Genomic DNA, 13,081 nt, shown 5'->3' with positions numbered 1-13,081 from the left:
CTATACTTATCAGTATAATCTAACACGTCATCACCAATACAAAATTGGAATACACTTCTAGCTTCACTGGCTTTTCTAAAATGTAATATTTTCGATTTCGCATTATTAACCCTAATTTTCCATTTTTCACACCAACTATTTAAATGACTTAACATCATTTGCATATCAATTTCATTATCAGCTAACAACACGATATCATCAGCGTATAACAAAATACTAACATTAACGTTATTATCAAGAGTTATTCCTTTTTGTTTCAGGTTAATTTCAACTGCCAAATCGTTAATAAAGATGGAGAATAATGTAGGAGAGAGATTATCACCCTGACGCACGCCTTGCTCAGTGTTAAACCAGTCTGTTTTAAAATCATTTAGTTTTACAGAAGAATTTGTGTCGCTATACATAGCTCGTATAGACTTGTACATTTTACCGTTAATTCCGTTAATAAGTAATTTGTATAGCAATGCGTCTCTATCGACACTGTCGAACGCTTTTCGTAAATCAATGAAAGCGGCAAAAGTTGATAAATCATGGGATATTCTATTTCTGATAATAGATGTCAAAATATAAATATGATCTTCGCAATTTCTATCCTTTCTGAAACCATTTTGCTCATCTACTAAAATATTATTATTTTCTAAATACCTTGTGATTCTGTTATTAAGCAATGCGCTGTAAAGTTTTGATAAAGTGGACTGTATGCTGATGCCCCTATAATTCATTGGAACTCAAGGGTCACTCGACCTCACCTTAAGAATTGGACAAATTAATGTTTTTTTTCCATATGCATGGAACTTTTGCACTGTCAAAGCAAAGTTGAAAAAGATGCGTTAAAATGGCAACAGAACTATCATTCTTAAGCACTTCGTACGGGATTTTATCTACCCCAACTGCCTTCCCTGACTTTGCTTTTGCTACCACTGTCTTAATTTCTACAGTAGAGAAATTCTTATTTAATTCAGAATTACTATCATACAGTGGACCATCCAAATCATTTTCTAGGACCAATTTATGATGTAAAATATGTTCGTAGAAATTAGCGTCAAATCCATCTAGATCAGATTGATTATAAAGGGATGAAAAATCGTGTTTCCACTTATTTAAAACAATTTTATGATTACTTGTAATATGACCCCGTCATCGTAAACTTCCATTGGGATATCTTTACGTTTGACAGGCCCTAATTTATTAATATGCTCCTAAAATTTGTGTGGGTTTTCAGTACATACCTTTTCAATGCTAGAAACAAGATCATTTCTACAATTACGTTCGCAACACCGAAGTTTTTTGTCAAATGCCCGTCTCGCTGCTTTGAAATCATTACGTAATATCGTTCTAATATTCTTAGGGCCGCCAAATCGAGTGTAAGAGCGTTCTCGTTCTCTCATAACACGCCACATACTATATAGCGCGTCGTTCCAGTATGGCTTATGATGACAGAATCTTTTCCGTGTCCCACTGGAGCAGTTATAATTTGGAATGGTCGAATTCATTTCATTTAAAATACATTTACATAGATCATCATAAATCTCATCAATTTCTTGTTGCGTTTCCCTACAAATTTCAATCTTAGAAATTATATGTAATAATGCTTCCCTAGCTACTTCTGATTCTAGGAAATTAATAGGAGTCTGGTTGAGACAATACTTTCTAACAGTCACACTGTGTCGGTTGTTACCGAAATTAATATCATTTGGCAAACTGTGTTCCACTATTGAACCCAGTGGTCTATCCAAAAAATCAAAAATTAAAAGTGAGTGGTCAGGGAGTTTACTTCTATCAGTGAGTGCATCATATAAATTGTACTTCTCAACCAGAGACGACATAGTTATAACATTAAAATTATTACAATAACTTAAGTGGTCTTGGGGAACGCACACGTAATCAACTACTGATCTCCCCCTACTAGAAATAAAAGTAAAATCATTTTGGTGTCTATTAAAACGACCATTCAAAATACATAGCTTAGATTCCTGCAAGAACCCGCAAAAACTGTGACCATGTTGATTAATTTTAGTATCAATCACGTGTCTATTCCTAATGTTATCCACTACATCAATATTATCATTCAAATTTCCCAAACGAGCATTGAGATCACCACATATAATAATTGTATCGACATCATCTATCAAATAAAGCTGACTAAGTAGGTGACTAAAAAATGCATTTGCATCTCCTCCCCAAGGCGAATTTTCAGGTGGCAAATAACAAGAAAAAACTAGGAAAGTGAACCCAGTTAATTTATTCTCAAACCGAACTCCGAGTATGTCTCTGTGTCCCTTGTCAATTATTGATATCAAATAATCATTATATAGTGAGCACTTAACAAATAAACAAATAATCAGCGTAGCTTTATTACAGTTTTGTAATTGTCGTTAGTATGACTGTGGTTAACGACCAAGATATTTTAGATTTGACATTTATGGCGCTAACTGATGTCCTTTAATGGGTACCTGGGCAATATTTGCCCTGTCATCGTCGTACGAACATTATGCTAGTGTGTTTTGTTTGAAGACGTATATCTCACTTTTAATGTATGTTATGTTCATTTCTTTAGGTTGCTTAATAAATTCACGAATCAATCTGTCAATTAGCGTTGACAGATGTTTTGACAAGTTTCCCAATTTGTAGAATTCTCTTCTTTTTCTTCGTTTCCGAATTTCTAATTATTATATTAAATGACTCTCGAGTCTTTTAATTTTACTTGTAATGTTTTATATTATTGTATATCAAATGTCTGTTAGGCGGCATGACGGATTGAACGTAAAACACAAGCAACAATGCGTGTTTACATTTATGATAACAATATACATAACACAACAGTAATGTGGAGTCTTCCATTTGTAATTATGTCATTTGGTTGGCGATTTATTACTATATATACTAAAAATAATATAATACTAACCCAGGTGGGTAAGCGGGATCGTTTTGCCATCCTCCTGTTGGTGGTGGAGGCCCACCATACGTCTGGGGTGGAGGCCCATAGGCGTTCATCTGCGACATATTTTGTGTAGTGCTCGACTTCAGAAATCACGCCCACTTCTGCGAGACCACGCCCTAATTGTAACTCGATGTTCAATTAACAGTTAACAGAACTTGGAGTGACGGGCAATTTATATTTTTGTTTTTGTTGCACGTCCACATTTGCTAACTCGATCCTCGAGTTACGGAAAACCTTAATTTTTTGTTTTGTTTAACGTTGTATATTTCCCATAGTTTGAAGTTCGTTAAACTGATAATTCAAATTCGAGTTTCTAAATTGTTATTCACGACTTACTTAATGTAGATGTTAGGTAAGATAATTAATAGGTCGTGATTGTTTGAAAGTCTTTAGATTAAGATGGGCAGAAATTTGTCATGTTAAAGTAGCTATGGCTCATGAATCAATAGCCTCCATCAAGGAATTCCGCATGTATATGTATTCATTCATGACATTCTGATAAGAGGAGAGACAGAAGCTGAACACCTGAAAAATTAAGAGCCAGAATTGAATAAATTGTCTGAAGCTGGAATTCGTGCTCGAAAAGAGAAATGTGTTTTCCTAGCAAAAAAAAGTAGAGTATCCCGGACATCGTATCGATGCAGAAGGTCTAAATATACTGGAAAGGAAGGCTAGCGCATTGATGGATGTCCCAGTTCCACGTAACATAAGTTAAATTCGTCATTTCGTATGCAACCTGTCAACCATGTTAGCGCCAATGCATATACTTCTGAACAAGAATACTAAATGGTACTGTAGAGTGAAGCAAGATAATTCATTCAACAAATCTAAGAGATTATTTAATTTCTTCGAAAGTGCTAGTTTACTAGAACCCAGACAAAGACCTGATACAGACGGAGCTAGTTGATATATAGTGTGGCAGTTTGTGTAGCGACGAAGTAAGCCCACACTGTCAGTATTTGCATAATTGCATAACATTATTGACAAAAGATCAGCCCTTAGATCATTATAAAATGGACATATAAAAACAAAGTGAATTTCATTTTCTATCATGCTAAATTTAAACGTATCAATGCAAAAACTAAAAATTTATTGATCTAACTGTATTTTTGTGTGTCTGCCTAATTCAACATTAAGTTTATGGCCAAAACAGCGAAAACCCGTCGGTATAAATTTTAGTCTATAATTGCTTGCCAAAAAATCTCCCAGGTTATAATACTACATTGATTTTTTCGAAAGTACACAGCCTGGATGATTGTGAAATTCAGGCATGCCATTCTTGCTGACAATTTTTTTTTTATTCTTTGAGTAAATATCCCTAAGAAATTTGCAGTATCTGCAACTTGTTTTTCAAACCAGGCAATGCCGAAACAATATTTGAACTGCAGATTTTGATTTGGGTTTCCCAAGTAAGTCTGCCGGTCTTGTCTAATCGTTTAAGCATGATACAACATGTTTTGGGGTTCCAGCTATTTATTAGTTAATTATAACCAATATGAGATACGTCGCTTGAAATAACCACAGCATAATTGCAGCCTCCCACATTCGTCCAACATCGCTACATTGTTTGTACAGCTATTAATGCTAAGTAGATATCTGCAAAATGTTGTCTGTACCCTCTCGATATCCGAATTTTGGTACCCCCATATCGCTACCATAAGAAATAGCTGGCACAATGATTGCGTCAAACAAATTAAATACACTAACCAATGGCATACTACCATGTTTCTTGCAGTACGTAAATTTGTTGGTTTAGTGTAAATCTATTTTAGAGGGCGGTAAAATAATATGCATATAGTAGCAGTTTAGCAGCGGTCTCAATAAACTTCAATGACTACATCTCCTTTTTATGAACCCACTAAAAATATAGAAAATTGTCTAAGACATCAAAAAAAAAAAACGTGTAAAAAAATATGTTTGAAAAATATGATTTATCGCATAGTTTCAGTACTGAAGCAACACTGTGGGATAAATTTGTGGCTGCAAGAAGCTCTTCAACCTATACTACTCGTGATGATAAATCTTCGTCATTTTGTTAATGATGTTTTCAACCCTTAGCTATGTCCAATAACACAGGCTACACGTACTAATACAATAAGTTGACTACATTTGGCTGATACACTTAGAACAAAACAGTATATATGCCATCATTAACTTGAAGAATACAAAACTAATGAACCAATATGAAAGTACAGTGTGGTGTTGCCGTCTCAATCCCGTTCGAACCCCACACTTTACTAACTGAGCGAACACTAGCACAAAACAAACGGACCTATTCAGGACCACCACATCCTTCAGAGAGTGACTACCATTACATTATTATTTCAATGTTGCTTTAATATTTAACATCAGCTGCTTGAACGCGATCTTCATTACACCATCGCGGAATCACCGAATAAAAGCTTTCCCATTTATAACAACCCGTTTTGATTGGCAGCTGTTGAACTGAGACGGCGTAACTTCACGATTGACATTTAAAGCTCATTGTCACCTAAATGCTCATTACTGTGCAATTTCGACCGAGTCTGATAGTTACCTCACTGAGTCAAGCGGTTTAAACGATGATAATTATTTTAATTATTACTGTTCGTTTTATTATGTTCTAATCTACGATCATAAATCTATTCACTTCCAAAATTTAGGGGGTTCGACCGAACCCCCCGAACCCCCCCCCCCAAAAAAAAACAACTACGGGCCTGTCCATTTGCTCAAATGAATTTCCTAAACTAATGGCAGGCAAACTGTGGACCATTATCGGATACGGCTGTAGATGGCAATATATGCATATGTAGTTTCTATATTGTAGCTTAAGCTGTCATGGATTTCATCGTAAATAGTTCTATCCATTTTTTATTTGCAATGTGATGATTAGGAACATTTGATGAAGAATGCGTAATCAATATGTAGGCAGTCCCATGGATATTCGCATAGATGCATTGGTATAAGTGTAGACAATTTCGCATTAACTTGGCAAGTACTGCATTTGCAAACAGTAGTCTCAATTTCATCCTTTAGATATGTCCACTATAAAAAATTTCGAACGAATGCGAACTATCCCTGGGTGCAATGTTCTGGCTCAAGGGATTTCTCATACACTATATTTATTAGTTTATTTATTCATTTAAGTAATGAATCTATGAACTCGCGATAATACTGGATCGCGGTCTGTCGATCGCTTGTAATTCTCTGCTGTTACAGGTCTAATAACTCCATCAGTAACACGGTATCAGTAGATATAGGAATGTTAAATGGTTGATCTTGCAGTGGCAATCGGCTCATTGCGTCTACATATACATAAAATAAACATATAGTTGTATGTGGCCAATGTGAGATGCCACCGTTGGACTTGCGTTGATGTCATTATTGGGACGCATTTTGCTTCATCAAACAAAGTCAATGTTTATACTGTTTGTAATGGTTTCATTAAGAATTTCAAAATATCTCCCGAACAAGTAAAAATGAAACTTCTTACCTCCAAATATGACCGCTAGTCCTTCTTTCTCTAGTTGAGAATAATTCTTCTCAGCAGGTGATAATATGCGTGATGTGAAGGTAATCGGTTTCTTTGAGCATCTGGCATTACGTGAGAGAGATTCGCACTACTCTTTAAGATGATGTGTTACATGCAAGTATCAGGTCTTTGTCTGGGTTCTAGTAAACTAGCACTTTCGAAGAAATTAAATAATCTCTTAGATTTGTTGAATGAATTATCTTGCTTCACTCTACAGTACCATTTAGTATTCTTGTTCAGAAGTATATGCATTGGCGCTAACATGGTTGACAGGTTGCATACGAAATGACGAATTTAACTTATGTTACGTGGAACTGGGACATCCATCAATGCGCTAGCCTTCCTTTCCAGTATATTTAGATCCTCTGTATCGATACCATGTCCGGGATACTCTACTTTTTTTGCTAGGAAAACACATTTCTCTTTTCGAGCACGAATTCCAGCTTCAGACAATTTATTCAATTCTGGCTCTAAGTTGTTCAAGTGTTCAGCTTCGATCTCTCCTGTTATCAGAATGTCATCAATGAATACATATACATGCGGAATTCCTTGATGGAGGCTATTGATTCATGAGCCATAGCTCCTTTAACATGACGAATTTCTGCCCACCTTAATCTAAAGACTTTCAAACAATCACGACCTATTAATTATCTTACTTAACATCTACATTAAGTAAGTCGTGAATAACAATTAAGAAACTCGAATTTGAATTATCAGTTTAACGAACTTCAAACTATGGGAAATATACAACGTTAAACAAAACAAAAATTTAAGGTTGCCCGTAACTCGAGGATCGAGTTAGCAAATGTGGACGTGCAACAAAAACAAAAATATAAATTGCCCGTCACTCCAAGTTTTGTTAATTGAACATCGAGTTAGGGCGTGGTCTGACAGAAGTGGACGTGATTTCTTAAATATGGGCATGGTCGTTTTATAACTCGATGTTTTCGTAACTCGATGTCAGTAACAAATCAGCATCTCAACGCTCGCCGAGTTTTGGAACGTGCCAAAGCACGACACGGCTATGCATTGATTTATTATTTCAGTGATATTATTGAATTGAAATCTCTGAATCAACAGTTGTTGTTTATTCCCTTGATTGTACGTTGTTAAGAATTACGCCGTGCTCATTACACGCCATTTTGAGCTGTTTGTTTTAGGAAAGTAGCTGTGCCGTGGCGAGGAACACGCCTCTCCGTAGTGGCGGGGCCCTTGCTGTGATCACAACTTTGAAGGGAAATCGAGTTCAATTTTGTAACCTCTGTATGTATGCTCATGTTGTAAACCACTCAACCACGTGACAGCACAAAGGTCGCGGATGACGAAAATAGGGCCAGTGTCTTTTGTTCAACATGTTTGTTGTAAACAATCACGTGCGCAAGGTGTTTGTGTCTTGTCGCCACAGCAACGGCAATGTAAAGAGAGTGAACTCACCATGTCTCGCTAATTCGACGTAGCTGCTATTTTTAGCGTGTACAGTCGTCGCTGGGTTTACATGGTCTAGAGTTCAGACGGAAATAAAAACTTAACAAAAGTTTTGTCTCGGATCCTTGTTCGAGGTGAGTGAAGCTAAGACTTTTCACTACAACCTGTTGTGTCGTATAAGTCCTGAGCTTTGGTTACTCATGCCCTCGCCGATAATACGCAGGTGGTTTCATAAACGGTATTTTTTATTTTCAGCACACAGACAAAATGGACTATGGAAGTCGAAGACGCCAGCAGGGCCAGGGCATGCTTATTGCTGGTATCGTTATGGTGGTCGTATCGATCATACTGACCAGTGTCCTGTGGTGGGTATATTTCGTCGGCCTCGGTCTGTTTATCGGTGGCATTACTCTGATAATAATAGGATCGGTGATGTTATGCAATAATAGACCCAATTCTCGAGTGACGGTTATCCAGACACAGCAACCTGGTGGTGGACCGACGGTCGTGTCGAGCACTACACAAAATATGTCGCAGATGAACGCCTATGGGCCTCCACCCCAGACGTATGGTGGGCCTCCACCACCAACAGGAGGATGGCAAAACGATCCCGCTTACCCACCTGGGTTAGTATTATATTATTTTTAGTATATATAGTAATAAATCGCCAACCAAATGACATAATTACAAATGGAAGACTGCACATTAATGTTGTATTATGTATATTGTTATCATAACTGTAAACACGCATTGTTGCTTGTGTTTTACGTTCAATCCGTCATGCCGCCTAACGGAAATTCAATATACAATACTAAGTAATATAAAACATCACAAGTAAAATTAGTAGACTCCAGAGTCATTTAATATAATAATTGGAAATTCTGAAACGAAGAAAAAGAAGAGAATTCTACAAATTGGCAAACTTGTTAAAATATCTGTCAACTCTAATTGACAGATTGATTCGTGAATTTATTAAGCAACCTAAAGAAATGAACATAACATACATTAAAAGTGAGATATACGTCTTCAAACAAAACACACTAGCATAATGTTCGTACGACGATGACAGGGCAAATATTGCCCCGGTACCCATTAAAGGACATCAGTTAGCGCCATAAATGTCAAATCTAAAATATCTTGGTCGTTAACCACAGTCATACTAACGACAATTCTAAAACTGTAATAAAGCTACGGTGATTATAAATGAGACGTTATCACACTATGCTTTACGATTAACGTTCTTATTCAGATCGTCGGCGAATATCGACAGGTATTTTTAACTTTTTCTGAATATTATTTTTTTAATTTTCTATCCGCAGTTCGACAGCTGGTCCACCGCCCCCTGTATATGGTGAATATGGTATGGCGCCGCCGCCACAGGCAGACTATATAGCGCCCCCACCAGACCAAGCACAGCAACAACCACCGGTGTTCGCATCTCCTTCTAGGTCTCATGCCACTAATTAACCAATGGCTGCTCGTAGCCCTCAATTTAAATGCCCAGCAAGAACCAATGAAATTTTTTAAATATTATTTTTCTCAGGTGCTCCCTGTTTGAGGGCGTAATCACCTGGGTCAGAGGTGAGACCAACATGTGGTCTTTTGTTTACTACTTAGCGGCTGTGTACCTGTGGGTTTATTCTGTGTGTTAATGGATGTTCTAATCTTGGTGTTTTTCCAGTGATTTCTCTTGGTGCAATCCAAATACAGTAGGTGTGTCTTGTTTACCTGAGATTTGCAAGAGTTTGAGCTGGCCAACATGTTAGTTTTTTTCATATGGTTGATTACTGGCATGTTGATTTCCCATTTTTGAGCCATATTTTCAACTTTCTTCGTCATTTTCATATAGCAATCTCGTCATATGTTAACATTGTCGTCTATGGAAATTCAATTAGTGGTATGAGCCCTGAAGTAACAGTTTGCCTAGGACCACCTGAGGTTGTTGTTTTAACCATAATTATGGCTCTATTCACTGGAATTTAGTCATTTTTGGCAGATCTCATCTTACATAACCAAAGTTTACTTTGACCTAATTATTATAATTTTTGACCTCTCCTGACCTTGCATAGATCTGATAATTATGAGGTTGTGTGTTCAAGCACACATTTCATGAGATCAGCTCCATTGATTTGGCAGGTATAGTGCAAAGTAACTGGGAATCTTTTTTATTTTTATTTTACCACTTTTCTTGCTTTGTATTCAACTATTTAGACACAATGGAGTAATTTTTTATCCAGAAATGTTATATTTTGCTATGCGTTTCACCCATTTCTGTCAATCTCTTATATCTTGGTTGAAGATTTTGAAAATTTGTAATTCGGTATATTTTTTGCCCTAATCTTATTAATTGGCTGTGGTTGGGCTGTGGTCTGTAAATATAAATGTTTTTATTAAACTGGTCCAAAAATTTTATTCATTCATCAATGAATTATTCATGTCACCACTAATTTCAATGGCTCTAGGAATTCTGAGAAAAATGCTTAACCCCATTTTATGGGTTTTTTGTCTTATTTTCACATTATGGCAGACAAACTTAACAATTTGTAGTGCGGTCATTTCTAATGTACCGTATTCAAAGTTTAATGAGGTCAAAATCCCAAATATTTAAATAAATTCTCAAAATTGTGTTGTGTATCTTGTCACTGACAAGAGATTTGCATACTGTCAGTATATTAGCCAAGTAGTACAACTCTTTCAATTTCACAATTATTGCTCTTTTCTCAGAATTTTTGTGAATTTTTAGCTAATTAATCCCATCTTGAGTTTATTATTGAACAGTGCATGTACCCCCCCCCCCCAATTAATCAGAAATCCTGTTGATTTGAATTTAATTTGATCAGGGATGTGTAATACAAGTATTTTATATTTAGATCCTTTTCTTGTTTGTATATTTTTATTTTTATTTCTTTTTAAATCATAAAATTGTTTCGTTGAACTACTTTTTTTCACATAAGATTTGATTAAGTATTTTATGTTGAGCAAATTCTATGTGTGGCCATGGTAAATCAAACCACTGTTGTGTTTTGGTATATCCAAGGTTGCCCGTCACAGGTCTCCGGCCTAAATGCAGATACCGTGGAATTGTTTTTTTGTTTTTAATTAATTGGAGAAATAATGAGCTGATGAATTGAGACTTTTGATTCAGTAGAATTTTTTTTTTTTTTAAATTATAGTGATAAACTACTTTTAATTGTCATTATTCTATGTATTATTTCTAGAAATTAATTAAAATTACTAATCATGCCAAACGTTGGTCTGTACTTGTTTGTGGTGAATGAGAACATTATATTTTACAGTACTGCATCTAATAATCAGGCTTATATTCATTGCCTACCATCTATTTTGGTGTTATGCTGAGTGTGTATGTTGCCACTTTCTACAACTAATTGTCTGGGTATAGGGCGCCACCAAGTGGTAGATTTTGATAAATAACTCCCAGGGTTTAAATTTTGGGGATTTTTTTTGCATGGGAAATTACTCGTCTAATGATATTCCATCATATATAAGATCAACAAGAACTTTATTAAACCTTCTTATTTCTCTGAAGGTCTCATGCCACTAATTAACCAATGGCTGCTCGTAGCCCTCAATTTAAATGCCCAGCAAGAACCAATGAAATTTTTTAAATATTATTTTTCTCAGGTGCTCCCTGTTTGAGGGCGTAATCACCTGGGTCAGAGGTGAGACCAACATGTGGTCTTTTGTTTACTACTTAGCGGCTGTGTACCTGTGGGTTTATTCTGTGTGTTAATGGATGTTCTAATCTTGGTGTTTTTCCAGTGATTTCTCTTGGTGCAATCCAAATACAGTAGGTGTGTCTTGTTTACCTGAGATTTGCAAGAGTTTGAGCTGGCCAACATGTTAGTTTTTTTCATATGGTTGATTACTGGCATGTTGATTTCCCATTTTTGAGCCATATTTTCAACTTTCTTCGTCATTTTCATATAGCAATCTCGTCATATGTTAACATTGTCGTCTATGGAAATTCAATTAGTGGTATGAGCCCTTCTAGCGGACCTCCTCCAGAAAAAGGCGAAATACCTTAACACTACAGAAACACTGATCCTCGTTTATGCATATGGAAGATATTTGAAACAAAAAAATAGTATTATTTTTTCTATAGTCTGTTGCTTTGATTTTCTTTCAAGCGACTGATACATGAATAAGCAGCATATTTAAGACAATATTTGTAAACAGTTAAAGCGAGAGGGTCGTTACCTACGCACGCGCGGGAATTGAGTCCCAAGCGACGATAACAACACACGTTGAAAACGCAAAGGCTCATGGGTAGACGCTTGTTTGTAAACAATGACACGCTATGACCATCTGACGCATGCGCAGGTGACGACTCATCATTTTGTTTTAATAAGTTGAATAGCATTTTGACTTAGTCTTATCTTGTTTTCAAAATACGGATTATGAAGTGTTACGACGGCACAAGTGCGAACGTGTTGGAAACCAACGTAGCGTGTTTTTTGGTTTTAGTTAAATTGTTTTTATATTCAGCCTTTTTATATCAGAGGCCTTTCCGCTAATTTTGTACGTGGCTAAGTTGTATATGAAGGGTATACTGGAAGTTTTGTATAATTTGTACAATTTGCGTTATGTCATATTGTAAGTCTCCGCGTTGCCATTGGGATTTCTGTTAGCAAGAAAATGTTAAATTTATGCAAGCGCCGAACAAATGCTCCAGCGTCAATTCAACTCTACGTAGTAACCCGTCAGCAAGTTCGCACAATTCGCAACTGGGAATTACCAACATTTTCGGGTGTTGGAATGGATCACATTCTATGACACATACAAATATATAATTCATGATGATAAAACACTTAGAGACATTTAAGGACAGAAACATGTAATTAGTTCAGCTCACATGGAAGCTCTTTGGCAGCTGCAGTGACCTACCGACGATATCACGAGTTTACTATGATTCACAATAACTGCTTTCCATAAACCTACTTCCGGGTACCGTAAGCAACGGCAGCGAGGCTCGAGATAGTGAACAAGCAAACAAATGGCATGACTACTTTGAAAAACTCTTTTCTTGTGCACCTATAAGTAATGAATTCGTCTATTAGAGCAAACTGTTAAGTTACTTGGAGTCCGCGAATGAATTTAGTTATGCAAATGAGATTGACTTGGACATATTAAATGGTCCAATTACTGAAATAGAAATAATTGAGAGCATCAAACGGCTCAAGAAT

General features: G+C 36.3%; 1 protein-coding gene across 1 annotated transcript; it reads left to right on the top strand.

Moving 5' to 3' along the window:
* The first annotated feature begins 7,854 nt into the window (after positions 1-7,854).
* On the top strand, positions 7,855-11,999 carry LOC100369650 (uncharacterized). The gene is made up of 4 exons (XM_085502973.1): positions 7,855-8,011; positions 8,133-8,503; positions 9,197-9,325; positions 11,890-11,999. Exons 2-4 carry the CDS (start codon positions 8,145-8,147, stop codon positions 11,921-11,923), a joined length of 522 nt encoding a protein of 173 aa, XP_085359099.1. The 5' UTR covers positions 7,855-8,011; positions 8,133-8,144; the 3' UTR covers positions 11,924-11,999.
* Positions 12,000-13,081: the final 1,082 nt, after the last annotated feature.

The sequence above is a fragment of the Saccoglossus kowalevskii genome, chromosome 8 (assembly GCF_978046115.1).
Source record: "Saccoglossus kowalevskii chromosome 8, keSacKowa6.1, whole genome shotgun sequence".
Lineage (NCBI taxonomy): Eukaryota > Metazoa > Hemichordata > Enteropneusta > Harrimaniidae > Saccoglossus > Saccoglossus kowalevskii.
The sequence above is the reverse complement of the archived record's forward strand: the minus strand, read 5'-3'. Positions and strand labels throughout refer to the sequence as shown.